Source organism: Pongo abelii, chromosome 1 (genome assembly GCF_028885655.2).
Source record: "Pongo abelii isolate AG06213 chromosome 1, NHGRI_mPonAbe1-v2.0_pri, whole genome shotgun sequence".
In the NCBI taxonomy this organism is placed as follows: Eukaryota; Metazoa; Chordata; class Mammalia; order Primates; family Hominidae; genus Pongo; species Pongo abelii.
The window spans coordinates 135,224,070-135,243,282 of record NC_071985.2 but is presented as its reverse complement, the minus strand read 5'-3'; the positions used below and the strand labels follow the sequence as shown (position 1 = coordinate 135,243,282).

At 32.8% G+C, this 19,213-nt stretch overlaps 1 protein-coding gene across 4 annotated transcripts in view; it reads right to left on the bottom strand.

Annotated features, from left to right (window-relative positions):
* Positions 1-19,213, bottom strand: part of DPYD (dihydropyrimidine dehydrogenase) — an 843,687-nt gene that overhangs the window by 627,252 nt on the left and 197,222 nt on the right. For 3 of the 4 annotated variants that reach the window (NM_001132697.1, XM_054527610.2, XM_054527649.2), the window contains 1 exon segment: positions 9,701-9,862. In NM_001132697.1, coding sequence (NP_001126169.1) covers positions 9,701-9,862 — 162 coding nt within the window. 4 annotated transcript variants of the gene reach the window in all.

Sequence of the window (19,213 nt, the reverse complement as noted above, 5' to 3'; positions counted from 1 at the left end):
TTATAAAAATTTTTTTAACGTCTTTATTTTTAAAACTCGAAATAAGTTATAATTACTCTAGGATCAATATTTAATTATATTCACAACCATATTTTTACACATCGTTTCTTTTATCTTTCTTTCCACATTTGTTTCCTTCCTTCTAAAGAATAACTCTTAGTAGATGCTGATGAGAAATCTAAGGTCAGAGTAATTGTCATTTGGTTTTCCAGTAATTTGTTTTCCCTTTATCTTGAAGTTCTGATTCTCATTATCCTTAGTATTGCACAATATTACCACAACCCTGTGTCTAGGTGAAGACCTTTCATCTTTCCTTTCTTCTGGAAAATTTTCCACCATAACTGCTTTAAGGCTCCTCCTGTGCCAATCTCTCTCTACTTTAGGAGCTCCCCCCCTTACATGTGTATTGGAGTCTTAGAAGCTTCTGAACTTCTCTATTAAACTTTTCATTTATTCGTATCTCTTTATTGTGCTCTGGTTGAATACTCAGATCATATTTTTACTTTTTATTTCTTTAGTTCTGCAATTGGTGCCTCTATCCAGCCCAAAACTAACCTTTTCTATTGAGATTGTCATTATAGTGTAAATTTATAGTCAACTATTTTTTATATTAAACTCACTGTTGATTTTTTTATTTTATCTCATTTTAGGATATTATTTTATACATACTAATTTTAAAGGCCTGATTATAATATTATTTGTGTTTCATTAGGATAAAGTCAGGTACCATCAGGTAAGTCTTTAAATTATCACTAATAGATTATCTTTCCTAATGTAGTTTCTACCTTTTTGTTTCTCATTTACGTTGAGTGAATTTTTTCTCTTTCAGTGCACTCCCCCTGCAGCTTCGTATCAGGTATGTGGTGGCCTTCAATCAACAATACTTCTACCCCTCTCTCCCACTGCAGAACCAAGTTTCTTAAAGTCCAGGGCTCCAGTCCAAGGTGATTAGAGATATCACAGAACCACACCACTGTACCATAGACACATGCCCACAATACCTGCTGTACAGCTTTCTCTGCTTCTTTCTGCAGCTTTCTATAAGCCTCAGCTCTGTACAGCAGTTGCACCTATTTTTTTATTAAACTTTCTATGAGGTGGAGCTGAGTCCAGTCCTCTACCATGCAAGATGTTTTTCGCGCTTAAGTTTACCCTAGACCACTCCCCAGCAGAAGTTAGCAGAGAATAACCTAGTCCCCATGTTTCTATACTATTTCTGGCCCAAAAAGTATTTATATTTCTTTTTCAGTACACCTCTTAATTTTTTTTCTACTTTCATTAAATTTTATTTATCATTACTATTTGAAGATAAATGGGTGGCTTAAATGTTAACTTATAGCATCATGCCTTTTATAAGTGATTCATGTTGATACGATAATATTGCTTTGTACTACTCTATATTATTAGTCATCAAATATTTTTACGAAAGTATATATATTTTAAGTTGTTGAAGCTTAAACCAATGAATCTTTTAAAACTGTAAATTGCCCACGAAATTGTATAAATTTACATTTATTTTTAAAAACTAATGTAGAAAAAAGTAACCGCAAATAATTTTAACCATGCAATTTTGGTAAATTTCAAAGTTATTTCCCCCAAATTACGGTAGCTTATTTTTAAGTTCTAGATATTAAGATAAGTTTTAAAACAAACTAAAATATTGTGATAAAAATCATCTAGCAATTCATCTGGCCCCACAGTTCTATTATAAATCATTGTGCCAGTAAGGAATATTTTAATAGATTCCTAAAGATTTTTGGGGAAGAATGTCAGATATTTAGTGAATTCTATCAAGACATTCTTTTCTATTAATCATTGCATTACGAGTAAAAGGAGAGACACAAATAAAATCTTCAAAGATGTTAGTTGTATTTGCATTCCAGACAGACACATTTTACCAGGGTAAAAAATATTTATTTTATTAGTGCTTAATGCATATTTTTCATCTATATCTTACTTCCCTCAGAAATAATTCACCTTTGTGTTTGAGGGTTGGCTATTGGTAAAAGACATTCACAAATAATTGAATACTACTATTTTAAATAGAAGTAGTATAGAGAAATCTCATTTAAAGTGTTAGAACTTTGGGATAATCGGGCAAGTGTGATATATCATTAATCTAACAAATATAGTTTAATCTATATCCTATTTATAAATGAACTGCAAAAAGTTATTAGCTATATATATTAGCAATTTTTCATTATCATGATAATTTATCTTAGTTATAGATTACAAAATGAACCGATAGATTTTATTGATCAGTTTGTCAAACTGTATCATAAATGTGCTAGGTTTATTCCTAAATTTATTTGTATACCAGCTTTCACAAAATCATACTTAGGCATTCCAAAATAAAATAAAACTGCAGATAAACACTTAACGCTTCAAGGTTCCTCGTCACATAGACCCCCTCTTTTTATTTATTTATTTTTTTTGAGATGGAGTCTCGCTCTGTCGCCAGGCTGGTGTGTAGTGGCGCGATCTCGGCTCATTGCAACCTCTGCCTCCGGGTTCAAGTGATTCTCCTGCCTCAGCCTCATGAGTAGCTGGGACTACAGATGCACACCACCATGGCTGGGTAATTTTTTTTATTTTTAGTAGAGATAGGGTTTTACCATGTTGGCCAAGATGGTCTTGATTTGACCTTGTGATCCGCCTGCCTCGGCCTCCCAAAGTGCTAGGATTAAAGGCATGACCCACCATGCCTGGCCCGCGTAGACCCCTTCTAACGCCTTGTATTTAAATTTTTCAGTAGTGCTGTAATGTAATTTCTAAAGAAGGAACCCAACATTTTGTTATCTGAAGCTGCATAAAACTTAAGATTCACTCCTGGCTACAGAAGTTAAAAAAGAAAAAAAAACAAAAACAAAAACAACTAAGCCATATGTGTTGGTCTTACCCAATCTATTTCAATGTAGTAGCTTCATATCTAACAGAAAAACAAGGACTTGTGAGGTATGGTGACTAAGTATATTTGGCTAGCCTAGAAGATGCAACAGATACTGCTGTGGCCTTACAGCCAGAAAACCAGGGTTTACATTGAGCGCCTCTGTCTTTGACTAGTAACATTATTTGGGGCAAGTAAGAGTTTGTGAAATAATGAAAATTAAACCACTAGCTTTGTATTCCAGATTTGCCTCTCACTAGATGTGAGGTTGTGGAAGTTAATTTCCTGGAGCTTCCAGTTACTCATATGTAAAATGGAAATAATAACATTACTTGGAGAGTTATTTTGAGGATTAATCAAGCTCTAAATAAAGTACTCAACATTGTGCAGGACACTGGGAGTTTACTTAACATTAGCTGTGATTTTGTAATCACTTTGATTCTTAGTTTCCTTATGTCCAAAATGGAAAAAACATTACCGGGTTTGCATGCCCTCAAGCGTTGTTTATCAGCATTTTAGAGTGAGATACTACAAAAATGCACTGAAGCACTACGCAAGTACAATATAACTGCATTTTCTCCCTGCCTGATACTTTCCTTTGCACTAAGGTCTAATCACCTCCAAAACCATGTGACAAAAATTAATGAAGATTGGACAATAAGTTCAAGGATGCGAATGTAAACCTGTATGTCTTATTACATTTACTACATTATTTCAATTGTTGGCTTTGATTGTTTCCTGAGAAACTACAATGTTTCCTAGGACTTGTAGTAAAGAAACAGTCTACAACAACACATAGTGCTGATCGATGCCCAATCAATGTTAGTCTGATTAACTGAATCCTTACCTAGTGGGCTCTTATTACACTGGGTATTCACATAAGCCAGTTTGCCTGGGGTGAACTTAGTTTACTCCTGCTGTACTGGACTGATTATTAATAATGTCCTGATCATTCTCTAACCTATCTCGGTCATTTGATCATCTTACTTATAAAGCAATCAACATAATACACAGCTAGAGTATTTCCAACCTCACTTTTCAGTTTATGCACAAATACTCATCTTTTTGATGACTGTTTTTAATATAGGGCTTGCACTTAATATTTCTGTCTCCACTCTTCTATTTGATAGATGAAATTTATCACAGAAATACATTATTTCAGAGCACACCTGCAATACTCTATTGTTCATTAGAATACATATTTCTATATTCTCCTAAAATAGAGTTGTAGAATACAAAAGTTTAAGAATTTCAGTGACTGCCATATCCAAGATGAAGATATGGTAAAAGTAATATTTGCTCTATTAAAACAATCATATACTAATTCGAGTGAACAAGTTCCTTCTCCATTCCCAATTCTTCAAAACTATTTATTATCGTTTTTAAGCAAAACATAAATGTTGATGTAATTTAAATAATTGTTCAATGTTCTTTAATGTAGTCTCATAACACTTGACATTTTTAATTGTATTAGTGTATATTTACTGGACTAATTTAACTCGAACTGTGTCTACCCTTGATAAAATATAGAAATAAATGTTTACAGTCCCTTGGAATATATAGTATATTATTTCTTTAACCCTTAAGAAATATCCCATCTTCACGTTATTAAGGCATAAGAATAGTTAACAAAATTCTGAAAATGGTAAATCAAGAATAAAACACCCCATCATATATAAAAATATAAAACTGTAGCAATTAATACATTTTGTATCAGTAAATGGATGCATAAATAGACCAATGTAAAAAAAAATAAAGAGCTCCGAACCCTGCCAAAAAAAACAAAAGCAGACAAATTCATACATATGATCTTACTATATAAAATTAGAGTTATTACAAATCAGTGTGGAAACAACAAACTACACAATAAATGGAATTGAGTTAACTGGCTTTCTGTAGAGAATCCAGGGTGGGTGTGTTATATCACTAGATCCCCCCATCACCACACATACCACACAATGTACAAAGAATAAACTTTTTTTAAAAAGATGAGGAAAATGAATGGTCAATAAACAGATGGGAAAGTTTCTAAACTTCAACATTCATTTGAGAATTCCACATTATTTGTACAATTATTTCTTAGGAAACATAAAACATAGACCAGATTCATCAATTAATCAGAGTGCTTGACTTGGGAAGGGAATATCATGGCCTTTAGCATTTTATCTATAATATATGTTCAATCTAAAGCAAATAAAACAAAATACATGTTATCAATTACATGAAAAAAATTCAATTTTTAATTTTTAATTATTATGAACACATATTGGTGGCAAATGTGTATGGTGTACACGTGATATTTTGATAGATGCATACAATGTGTAATGACCAAGTCAGGGTAACTTGAGATATCCAACACTTCAAGCATTTGTCATTTATTTGTGTTAATGAAAAATCCAATTCAATTCCAGATAGTTAATGGGTACAAAAATACACTTACATGGAATAAGATCTACTGTTCAGTAGCACAATAGTGTATCTGTAGTTAATCATTTATTGTATATTTCAAAGTATTTACTGCATTACTGCAAATAGCATATGCTGATACAACAAGGATTGAGTAAAGTCAAATGAGAGGTGATAGTTTAGAAACCTGCTGAGAGACAAAAAGTAAAATAAAAAAAATATAAAAAACATAAAAAGGAAAATCTAAAGATAACTCTTTTCTGAATGAGTCACCTGATTTCATCTACAATTGCATGTCAGTTCCATTCTCTTTTTTGGCTTAAAACAACAGAAATTTCTTACATTTTTAAATATTTCAATAGTTTTTGGGGAACAGGTGACTTTTTGTTACATTGATAAGTTCTTTAGTAGTGATTTCTGAGACTTTGGTGCACCCATCACCCAAGTAGTGTACACTGTACCCAATGGGTTGTCTCATCCCTCATCCTCCCACCCACCATTTCTCTTCCCCCTAAGTCCACAAAGTCTATTGTATCATTCTTATGCTTTTGTGCCCTCACAAGTTAGCTCCCACTTATGAGTGAGAACATATGATGTTTGGCTTCCATTCCTGAGTTACTTCATTTAGAAAAATGGTCTCCAACTCCATCTACGTTGCAGTGAACGCCATTATTTTGTTCCTTTTTATGGCTAAGTAGTATTCCATGGTGTGTGTGTGTGTGTGTGTGTGTGTGTGTGTGTGTGTGTATCACATTTTCATTATCCAACGATTGACTGATGTGTATTTGGGCTGGTTTCACATTTTTGCAATTGTGAATTGTGTTGCTATAAACATGTGTGATCAAGTATCTTTTTCATATAATGACTTCTTTTCCTCTGGGTAGATACACAGTAGTAGGATTGCTGGATCCAATGTTAGATCAACTTTTAGTGCTTTAAGAAATTTCCACAGTTTTCCATAGTGGTTGTACTAGTTTACATTCCCACCAGCAGTGTGAAAGTATTCCCTTTTCAACATATCCATGCCAACATCTACTATTTTTTGATTTTTAAATTATGATTGTTCTTGCAGGAGTAAGGTGGTATTGCATTCTGGTTTTAATTTGCATTTCCCTGATGACTGGTGATGCTGAGTATTTTTCCACATTTTTGGTGGCCGTTTGTATATCTTATTTTGAGAATTGTCTATTTGTGTCCTTAGCCTACTTTTTGACGGGATTTTTTTTTCTTGCAGATTTGTTTGAGTTTCTTGTAGATTCTGGGTATTAGTACAACAAAAGTATAAAATCTAAATACAAGTAAAGTGCTAAGAGGTATATACCATAAAATGGTATATTTCATAGATATTAGAAAAATCTTATAAAATGTTTTCGTGAAATAAATTTTATATTTAGATGTCAATACCATAATCCAGTATATTCCTAAAAATTCAGAATTGAGGTGGTAATTTTAAGTATAAATTTTCCAGCTCTCATTCATTTTGACACACAAATCCTGGAAGACTGGGAGTTTTTAATTTTAATATTTCTAAATTGCCTCCATAACTTTTTAATCAGTAGAAGAGAACTGATTTGGCATGCAGCTAATTTTCTATATAAAATCATTTTTTTTCAAACTTTAGGCAATGGGTAGAAAGATGCATTCTCATTTCCTTCTGCTTTTCCAACAATTCATTAATTTTCAGAGGCAATGAGAGTCTAGGTGGTCTATTAAATGTAAATAATATATAATTCTTTCAAAACTCCAATAAATACACAAATAATTTTCAAAATAAAATTTTCAAGGGTTATATTTGTGCAGAGAAATTAAAAAACCATCATGTGACTGATAAAATCTATACCAAACTATTACTTCCCAGTTATTTTATTGAAACAATGTTATGATAGGATTAAAATATTACTAGGGAAAAAAAGTGCCTCCTAGAGTGAGTCACAATCACCCCAGTAGCCTGTTTACTACATGAACACACCAGTGTGTGAAGGAAGGTCGCTTTTTCACACTGCAAATGTGGAAACAGCAAAAGGTTGAATAGGAATGACAACACAAGATCCACCCCCAACCCCGAAAAAAAAAAAAAAAAAAAAAAGCAGGTGGCCTCCTGATTCTATGTAAGGCTATGCATCATGTGATTTATTCCTTTTCCACTACGGTCCCTCCAAATCACATGCTCATGTTAAACTGGAGAAGAATAAGGTATGTACCTAACCAATAATGGCAGACTACTGAGTTGGTATTTTAAAAATCACTTATAAGTCACAGGAAAAACAATTTTGAAAAATACCATACTATTGTAATCTGCTTTCCTAACCTTTGCTTAATTTGGTTGAAAAAATAGATTTGTATTTCTTTAAAGGTCAAAAAACAATCATTGTTTTATCAAACAATCAAAACAAAATTATTTGCATCATATTGCACTTCAACTTAATACTCATGTCAACAGTAGTCTGAAAGAATAACATTTTGCACTTTGTACTTTTTTCCATGAATATCGGTGAAAAAGGAGTTACTCGTTTTGTTGTTTTTTTAACTTCCTAACAACTTTGACAGTTGGGTAAATTTAAGTAAACCACACACTGACCTAGGGAATACAGGACTTTCTAAAATCAGGCACCCTAATCGGCCAACCCAAAAAAAAATGACAAAAAGCTTTTCTCAGTAGTTCCCACGAGGACATTTTTAATTTATAATTTGATATTGAAATCACAGTTATACAAACTATAATTGGAATGAAATAGGCAGATACATTCCTATTCTAAATTCCTTGATTCACTTAAAATGCATCTATTGCAGTCCTAATCTATGCATAACTTTTCATTAGGTGATACTTATGGCAAGACCTAAGTGTGACCACTTTCAAATTTTAGTGAGTTTCTAATAAATTCTATTCTGAAGGCACATGTCTCTGTCTTACATAGACTCTGCTCTGGGAATGAGTGGTAGAACCAAGTAAGAGTTCCCAGAGGGATAGTGTTCCCAGAGAAAAAGAATTAAAACCATGTGAGAGTTTCCAGAGGAATAATGTATCTCTCTCTCTCTTTCTTTCTCATGCTCTCTCTCTCTCACACACACACATACAAACACACCCACACACACACACACCTCTCATGACCAGATCAATTACTAATGATATTATTTTAATTCATTTTGTTTTAAAATGCTGTGTTAGTTGATATACATAGTATGTGACCTTTCTCTTACTGCATCTGTGAAAGCTTGCCCTGGTTTAATGAAGAGGCAAAGGGTCCCCAAAGAAAGGTGAGGAGGAATTCAAGTGAATCTTCTCCATCAACTAAGGATTTTCACAGGTAGTAAAGATCATACTTCGTACTGGTCAGGTAAGCCTAATGCAATTTTGAATTTGGTAAGAAAAGAAATTAAATCCCAGAATTTATTGCAACAATCCACAACCTCGAATTGTTTCTATTTTCTTATTCCCAGGAGCTCTTCTTTAGAATTAACCTGTCAGAAAGCAGGAAGGGAATAACCCTGATTTATTACTAAAAGCAAAGTGAGACTTAAGCTTGAGGAATATTATGGGAAGGGTCCTAAAATGAAAGAACACATTGTGTTTACGTTGACAAAACCAGATCAGTAAGTCATTAACTAAAAATCTAGTGTTGACAGGCACTCAATTTGACCTTCTAGCCAACTAGTCCCCAAAGATTATAAAATCTTACTCTACCCTTCATATAAGCTGATCATTTAAATGATACATGGGAATTAACCTGCTAGTTGCCTCCAAATAGGAGACGTCAGAGAGCCCAAGAGTATCCGGAGAATCAGTCTTTACAAATGATTCATTAAAGAGAAAGCCAGGATCAAAGTCTATGGGGTGAATAGAAAAAAGTGCTTTCATTTTATTTCATTATACATTCTTTACCCAAATAAAAGACCTGCTTCCAATCTATAAGTTCACAAAATCTAATGACATTATTAATGTGGTTAAATAACATTACTCAGTTTCAGGGTTTTTGAAAATTCTCTACCCTTTATTACTCAAAGAATACAATGAAATATGCTGAATTTCAAGCTTTAAAGATTAAGGAGAGTTTCAGGGAAAATAATCCGTTAAGGAAGATAGTCTTTTCATGAGAGGGTCTCCTTGCCATACTTCCACATAAAGTTAATGAATAAGTTCTATTTTCGGATCATCTAATTTATATAATTTCAGTCAAAATATTTTAATAACCTGTTGGGATTGCAACTAATTTGACATATGGTTTTACACACTTCCTTTTTGTAGCTAAGCTGCTGAATAATAATAAAGTTTGCTGTACAAAACATACTTGAGCTGTGTGTCACGCTAAAAATGTTGGGTATCAACAGAGCACCAAGGATTAAAGTTATTTTAAGATATTTGTGCATGGTGATGGTAGTGGGGGGATGTCATGTGTATATCATACATACCTCAGTAGCAAATTGCTGCAATCCACCAATATTAATGGGTCCCTCTTCAGTGGCATATAAATTGCATCCACCTACACAAAGATCAGAGGTTGGACATACCATTCCACAAGTCAGACCAAGTGGGTTGTCAGAAAATATCATCTTAGCAGCTCCATAATAGTTCTGCAAAATTAATACAAAATAAAATTTTACTGCTTAAAAATATACTTTAAACAGCCAAATTATGACAAACATTATTTCTTCTACTAGGTAATCAGATTGAAGATAATGATGTGTATAAGATGCATAGGTTTCAATACTACTATCAGGAACCACCAATTAAAACTTAGCAGAGTATTTGACACATAGGAATATTCAATGCACAGTATGTTGATAAATGAATAATCAATTTTGGAAAACTGAATTTTAAAATATAATAAATGTTCTGTAAATAGTTTTCATTTACAAGTCATCAAACTATATCTTGTCAAAAATTATTCATTTCACTTTTTAACAAATGAAAATTAGATGGCATTGTCTGAACAAACTCAAAACCTAAACTTTAAAACAACAACAAAAAATGGTTGTACTCAGGTTATCCTCCATTTAAGTAAATTAAAAGCAGCCAGAGCTTTCATTATTTTTGGAACATATTATCTCCTTAAAAAGAATGAATAATAAGCTGAATATTTGGGAGAATGTTTTCCTCTAATCAAAAGGCAGAATTGCATCTGACCAGTACTCCTGAAAACTATCAAGTACATCAAAAACGAGAAAAGTCTGGCAAATTTTAACAGACAAGAGAAGCCTAAGGACACATGACAAATAAATATATTGTGGTGATTTTTATGATATCCTGAAACAGAAAAATTGTAAAAATTAAGAAAATCTGAATAAACTAGGGACTTTAGCTAATAATCTGTATCAATATTATTTCACTAACTGCAACAAATGTACCATACTAATGTAGGGTGTTAATAATAGGGGTAATTATGAGTGCATATGGAAACTCACTGTACTACTGTCACAATTTTTCCATAAATCTAAAACTGCTCTAAAATACATTTTAAGAATAGAGCTGATAGAATGCACTTAACAATATAAACATATTGCATTTATTTTTCCTTTGGCTTTTATTTATAATAATTTTGAAGGTCTTTGAAAGCACAGACGTTGCTTCCATGAAAAGCCTCAGACATAAGTACAAATTCCTGGTGATTACAGAATACTGACGATAACAAAAAGTAACAATGACATTTACTATTTATTGACTCTTTAATATATCCCCAGCACTTTAAAAGACTTTTATTTACTCTTAGCACCAATTATTTTATTTACTGTTATCATCTCTCACTATATAGGATGTCCATTGCTCGATCAAAAATTCCTAGATGCAAGAAGAGACAGGACCAAATGCCTGATAATAATAAGAAAACAATAAATAAAATAAGCAAACTCCTAGGTAATCCAGAAATTTAAGTCAGAAAAAAAGACTTTTAAAAATAACCTTGACGAAAATTCAGGAAAAGAAAAGACAAAAAAAAGAAACAATTAATAATAGCACCAGAATACTGGAATCTGTTTAAAAAGAATCAAACTGATATTTTAGAAGTAAATGAACATTTTAAAATAAAAGCTAATGCACAGCTTTCACAGCATTCGTGGTGGTTTAACAGTATTTGTCTTGTTCAGTGTCCCTTCAGCAATGAACAGTTATGTCTGCCATATAAGAATGGTTCTTCTACATATATTTTCTGAATATATAGTAAGAATGTGGTATGAAATTAAATTAACAAGCAATAAAACTGAAATATTAAGAGTAAATAATTAGCAAAGGATCATAAAGCAGATAAGTGGCAGAGGCAGGATTCATACTAAAGCATACTGTTCACGGCTCAGTAGATTACAGAATCTAGTTACAGTGATATTATTCAGCTATGGTCCATATCTTGATGTAAACACACACACACACATGCATACACACACACACACAAAAGTTCTTTTCAATATAACCTGGAGGACATACAGCTAGTCCATTAGATTCATTACACTTTATATTAAGTAGTTTTTGTTACATCGTTCTTTTAGTTGTGGTCTTTCCATCAGTTCAATGAAAAGCTTAATAAGTTAAAAGTCTATTTCTTTTAATCAAGAGATTAGGATCTGTTTCTTCCCCCAAATTGGATCAGATTTACCACTGTGTTTGTCAGAGTCTTCGGTAGTGCCTCTAAAAGAGGTTAATTATAAATCATTAAGCTGTCAAAGTATAATATCCAAAAGTCAACACAGAAATATCCTACACACAGAGAAGAAAAATGTGTGAAAGATTATATTTACCTCATTAACAAATACAGAATAAAGATAGTAAAATCTGAGTCAAGGGCATTTGAGGCTGCCATGGCTCAATTGGTGAATTGTATAAAACATATAATAACAATTTATGCTAATTTCTGACAAATACTTCTAGAACATACAAGAGGGATTTATCTCAGGAATGCAAGGTTGGTTTATATCAAAATATACCATATCAGTAGAATAAAAGACAAAAAAATCACACAATCATATTAAAAGATGCAGAAAAGGCACTTGACAAATTCAACATCCCTCATGACAAAAGCTCTCAACAAACTACAAATAGAAAGAAACTTCAACACCTTAATAAAAGACCTTTACAAAAACCCACAGTTAACATCACACTTTATGGTGAAAACTGAATGCTTTCCTCCAATATCAAGAAAAGAATGTTCACTGCATTCGTCAAGGAGTCAAAAGTTCTCCAGAGACACAGAACGAATAGGATGTATGTGGGTGTGTGTGTGTCTGTGTGTCTGTGTGTATACATATATATGTGTGTATATGTGCGTGTGTGTGTATATATATATATATATGAGATTTATTATAGGAAACTGGTACACAATTAGGAACCTGCAAATTTCCAAGATCTGCAATTTGAGTCTGCCAGCTAGAGACACAGAAGAGCCAATGTTTTAGTTCAAGTCTCAGTTGGAAGGCCTGAGAACCAGTTAAGTTTTAGTTTTAGTTCTGGTCCAAGAGTAGGGGAGAAAGCCAATGTTTCATTTCAAAGGTAGCCAGACAGGAAGAATTATGTATTTTTCAGGGTAGAGCTAGCCTTTTGTTTTATTCAGTCCTTTAACTGATTAGATGAGGCTCACCTACACTTGAGAGGGCTATCTGCTTTACTAACCTTACTGATTTAAATGCCAATCTAATTCAAAAACACTCTCACAGAAACATCTAGGATAAAATTTAACCAAATACTTGGGCACACAAAGGTTCAATCAATCGGACACATAAAATCAGCCATCACACTAACTTTTACAACTTCTATTCACCATAGCACTTGAAATTTTTGCTAGATAATCAGGCATAAAAGGAAGGAGGAAGTGACAGAGTAGGGAGGGATAGAGATAGAGAAGAAGAGAGAGAGAGGGAGAGAGGGAGGAAGGGAGGGAAAGAGAGAGAGATTGATTGAGAGAGAGAGAGAGAAAGTTATCCAGATTGGAAAGGGAAAAATTATTTCTATTTCCATGTAAAATGATCTTGTATATACAAACCCTAACTAATCCACTAAAATACTATGAGAAGTAATAAAAGTACAGCAAACTTACAGGATAGAAGATTAAAATGCAAATTAACTGTATTTCAATATGTTAGTAATGAACAAACGAAAAATAAAATCAAGACAGTAATTCCATTTACAATAGCAACAAACAAATTATTCAGAACTATATGTATTAAAAACTGTAAAAAGTTCAAATTTATACTCTGAAATCTATAGAAAATTGTTGAAAGGAACTAAATAATACCTAAATAAATGAACATACATCCCATGATCATGGGCCAAAAGACTAATTATTGGGATGGTGATACTATCCAAATTCATCTAAAATTTCAATACAATCTCTACTAAAATCCCAGCTGATTTTGCAAAAATTGACAAGCTGATCCTAAAATTCATAGGAAAATCCAAAGGATCCAGAATAGCTAAAATGAAAAATAAGAATGAAGCTAGAGGACTAACACTTCCTGATTTCAAAAATTACTGCAAAGCTAACATAACCAAGATAGTATGGTACTGACATGAGGATAAACATGAAGATCAATGTGATATAAATATGAGTCCAGACAAAAGCCTTCACATTTATGTTCAATTAATTTTTGAAAAGGTTTCTAAGACAATTCAATTGGAAAGAATATTCATTTCAATGAATGGTGCTGGAATATCTGAATATCCACATGCAAAAGAATGAAGTTTGACCCTATCTCACACCAAACAAAAAAATGAACTAAAAGTAAATCATAGATCTGGGGGGTCTGAGAGGGAATGGACAATAACTGCTAATAAGTATGGAGGTTTTTTTTTAGGGGTGATAAAATTGTTCTCAAATTGACTGTGGTGATGGTTGAAACTGCAAATGTACTAGACATCAGGGAATTGTCAACTTCACTTACATGAACAAATATATGGGAAGTGAATATATCTCATAAAAGCTGTTATGTTTTAAAGCATGCATTTAAAGGAGTGGGAATTATATACTCAATTTAATAAAGGAATAATTGCATAAAATAGCTAGATTATACACAAAACCGGGCAATGACCTGTAGGGCAATAAAACATAACTTTTGGAGTCATTTTTCTTCTGAATAGAAATTGCATCTCTACTTGACACAAAGCTACTAGTTAACATGTACATTCATAGGTTGAATTTTTAAGAATAAATAGAGAAGTGAGCCAATGGTTCTTTCTCCTAGAAAACTAAATAGTACTTAGTTGTTCCCTTGTATTTAAACAATACTTTAGTATGATAATAAAAAGATACAGTCATCTCCTTGACCTTACTTTATGGTTTTGGATAATTTTACTTAATAATAATGAAAATGAGCAATTACTAACTCAGAATTAATCAGTCTATTCCTAAGCAAACATACTTAGTTCCTGCTGAAGCCCACTGATCTCTTCACTTAGTAAAAGCAACTGAGCAGGTCATCACTGTTAGAAATAATCTCAAAGTCTAATGCAGAATATCTTCATCACCCCCAGAATAAATCCTGTACCCATTAACAGTCACTTCCTGTTCTTCCCTGCTCCTCACCCCTGCACCCATTAGTCTACTTACTGTCTTATGGATTTGCCTCTGCCTCTGTGGATGTTGGATATTTCATATAAGTAGAATCATATATGACCTTTCGTTTCTGGCTTCTTTTACTTAGTATAATGTTTTCAAGGTTCACCTATGTTGTGGCATGCATAAGTACTTCATTTCTTTTTACTGCTCAGTAATATTCCATTGTATGGATATACCACTTTTGTTTATCCATTCTTCAGTTGATGAACATTTGGGTTGTCTGTGATAAAGATTGCACAACTGTGAATATACCAAAAACTACTGAAACTTTAAAACTGTGAATTTTATGATTGGTGAATTAGATCTCAATAAAGCTGTTATTAAAAATTCATTGAGCTACACTCTTAATATTTTGCATGTTACTGTATAAAAGTTATACATAAGTAAATAAATAAACAAATGTACCTGAAAAAAAAAAAGAAATAATCTCAAAGTCACTGTCAGTATTCTTTCCTCCTCTTACATGACATCACAGAAACACTTGACGTGATTCATTAACAAATATTTGTTGACTGACTCCATGACTCTACATTCCCATTGTATAATTAGAAGTGTCCTTGTAATATAAAAACAGTATCATGCAAAAAAATGTGATCTGCAATTGGTAGACCACTTTTAAGGATACTTGGGGTAAAGAAGCACAGAAAAAAAACATAATCCAATTAAATACTTAAGTATCTTTCCACAATAATTTTGATTGTTTCATAGGCCCAAAATTGGCTTCAAGATTGCACGTAAAATGATATCACAAGAAGAAAAAGAGACACATGTTTGAAAAATTGCAACAAATAAAACATTTAAAGTTATACCTCTGGCTCATGATTTTTCTATAGCTGTCAAACTACGAGTGCCTGATCTACTACTGCCATGAAATTGTCTAATAATTCTTAACACTCTCATGACTGTAAGTGTAACCCTTTCACCAAAATAAAATTTGTAGGAGGTTAAAAAATTGTTTTAAGTTAGTAAGGATTTATTGAATGTCTTCTAAATATAAAGCATTATGTGTATGTTTATTTTTTTGAAAAAACAAGTATATGCTTCCTGATATCAAGATGCTTTAGCATCAGAGTAAGAAGTCATGTCAGGTTAAGGTGTCCAGCAATAGCTTTAAATGGGTAACAGTCAAAATGACTCTGGTTGTGACTTGTCTAAGATAAGAGAGAATCATAGCCACATCATTCTTGATTGATAGGAGTAAATATTCAAGAAAGTTCACAATAGGGTTTGGTGTAATGACTTGGCAATTTGGCTGAGGTAATTCATTCACTTGGGAAAGATTATTAGAAGATACATTTGAAAAATATGCATGAACCAAATTATGGAGGATTCTGACTGGTAAGCTGAGGGATTAGTATTTAATTAAAGCTTTTTAATAGAAGGGTTCCAGTATTAAGAAACTAACTAAGAAAAATATTGAATAGATGATGTGGAAATTCTCAGAAAGGAAGGGGAAAGGTAGGGAGCCTGAGAGAGGTTACACAATGATGCCTAGAAAGAGGCATGTTTCATAGAATAAAGAAGCATGATTTTGAAAATGGGTTGAACCAATATTAAGCAATGATTCAGAAGTCACCTTTGCAATCTATCTATTACAAATAACTTTGAAGAAATGGTAGATAACTCCATTGTTTAGGGATCTTAGTACTCAGAGCCAAAGACACTCAGAAACCTATTAGGAGGGGAACACCTCCTCAATTCTTCCCACAGAGAATGTCAAGATCAGTATCAATTTTTTCTCTCATAGCAAGTGGGAAGATTTCTTGAGTCCTCCTTCTACATAAGAGGTTTGATTTCTATTCTGTGAGCTCTTCATTCTTTTTAAAAGTAAAGGCTAGAAAATTTAAATTTAGAAGGGTACTTTATAGACACCCCAGCAGTCTCCTTCTAGAAAATACACACTACTTCAACTGGTTCATGTTATTCAATCAGTCACAAGCATTTCAGTGTTCCATCATGTGTGGAAAAAATGTACAGGGCTATGTCAGGAGGGATACAAAATACATATCTGATTTTTTTGTGCATACAGATATTTTAGTACAAAACATTAGAACTTTCAATCCTTCTTCTAACAAAAATCCAAAGACAAAAATAATATTTGAAATGTTTGTTGTTCTCAAATCAACACATTAGGCATTGAATGTTCTTCGGCCCACTAATTTACCCACAATTTGCAGGTGCTGAATTTTCTATTAGTCCTTGGGGTATTTAAAGCATGTCCATAGGCACAACATGTGCCATTTAGGTGAGTTAATTTTAAAATAATTTAACTTCTATACTTTGCTTTTTATTTTAAAATTACAGCATGAAACTGCATTAGTGTCATTCCTCCACAATTTAATGATTTCCAAAGTCATTATCAAGAAATGGAAAACTCACAAGCCGCTACCCTGTCATATGGTATAACTAATTTAACAAATAGTCCTATCATATTCAAGTCTTCATATCACTACAAGATTATCAATACAGCTGGTGGATTTATTTTAAAGTGTTCTTCCTTCTTCCAATGACAGTTTTCACAGATGGAAGCACCCTTCCAAGATAAACTCCAATCTGCTGCATTTAAAAAAATACTTGGGCTAAACTTCAAGAAGTTTGCATGTGTGAGAAGGGTGAATTAACATTACTTTTATTTCTGGCTCAAGCTGTAATGGTGAATGTACTGATGTACATTAATTGAATAGAAAATGTCTCTAGCACCACACACAGAAAGTACATGCACACAGAACACTCTTTCTGTCAAACTGTCACCATCCCTCAATGAACAACCTGTGGGTCCTCAGATATTTGGCAAAGAAGAATGTAGATATATTGTGAACAGAACATATGAAAATTCCTGCCCTCATCGTACTCATACTCTCGTAGAAAAAAAAAATGGAGATAGAAGAATAGGTTTGACTAGTTTTATTCTGAAAAATTCTCTTTTCATATCTTAGATATACCACATTTTAGATTAGTTTTATACAATATGATTCGTTTTTAGAACTATACATTTAGTTCAGTAAGCCTCATTTAAGCCTATACATGTAAGGAAATTAATAATCATTCTCATAGAAGATAAAGTTTTTATTGATCCTGAGACATTTAGCTGGAACAAAAACACAGGCACATACAAGCACGCGCACACACACACACACACGTACATGAGCTTTGAAGTTATCAACTGAATTTGAATTCTGCTTATACTATGCGCAAGCAATATGACTGGGGAAATGTCATATCTCTCAGCCTTGGTTTCATCACTTGAGACATGAAGATCAAAATTCTTTCTTCGTCAGGCATATTTATATTATGTATTTTTTAACTTTGCATGGATAAGATGCCTATTCCATTATGTACTATACAGCAGATTCAGAGAACTTAGGTTCCCACTCTACCCCTTTAGGTTTTTTGTCCCTAAAAAGATTTTGTTAAATGTTAATACTGTGAGTTTAAGTTTTTAATATTTACTAAATAAATATTAAATAAATATTCCATGTCAGGAAGTAGAATAAGAAATACAGAAAGAAAGAAGCAAAATGTATGCACAGAAAATCACCAATCTACCAAACCATAAAAAAATCAATGACATGGGGGCATATAAATGGTGGTATAATTTTTTATATAGAACCTATATAAATTTTAAGTCACTTCTATTACTCCTATTTTCTGCATCCTATCCTCCCTGCTCTATTTAATGAACTTGAGAACTTACAATCTTCCCCATGAGTTAGTCAAAATAACTTAGTCTATGTGTGCCCATGTATTCAATTCATTATTCATCAAATATGTGAGAGTGCTTTTGGTAAGCACTAGATATGAATGAAGAATCAATATTGTTGCCTCTATATTGTTCTAGCTAAATGAAATAAAACTTTCATCTGTATCAAAACCCATTCTTTTCAGATAACATTTTTTTTAAAGACTTTTATCAATACTTCAGCTTTTTTCCAATTGGAAGCATAATGCCAGAAAGCATTTTGTACAATAGCCTTTTGATGATTGTGTTTGTTAATATATATTTGCCGTAGTCTTATATTTTTATGACGTGTCTTATTTTTTGTTTTATTAAGGTCAGAGATCATGTCTAATCAACCCCTTTTGGCTGTAAGCATGTAGTCAACTACATGTATAATACTAGAAGCTGAACTACTGATTACTACTTATCGTCTTCTTTTTAGACAGAGTCTGGCTCTGTCACCCAGGCTGGAGTGCAGTGGCAAGATCTTGGCTCACTGCAACCTCCACCTCCCAGGTTTAAGCAATTCTGCTGCCTCAGCCTCACGAGTAGCTGGGACTATAGGCATGCACCATCACGCCCGGCTAATTTTTGTATTTTTTTAGTAGAGACGGGATTTTTCCATGTTGGCCAGGCTGGTCTTGAACTCCTGACTACAAGTAATCCAGC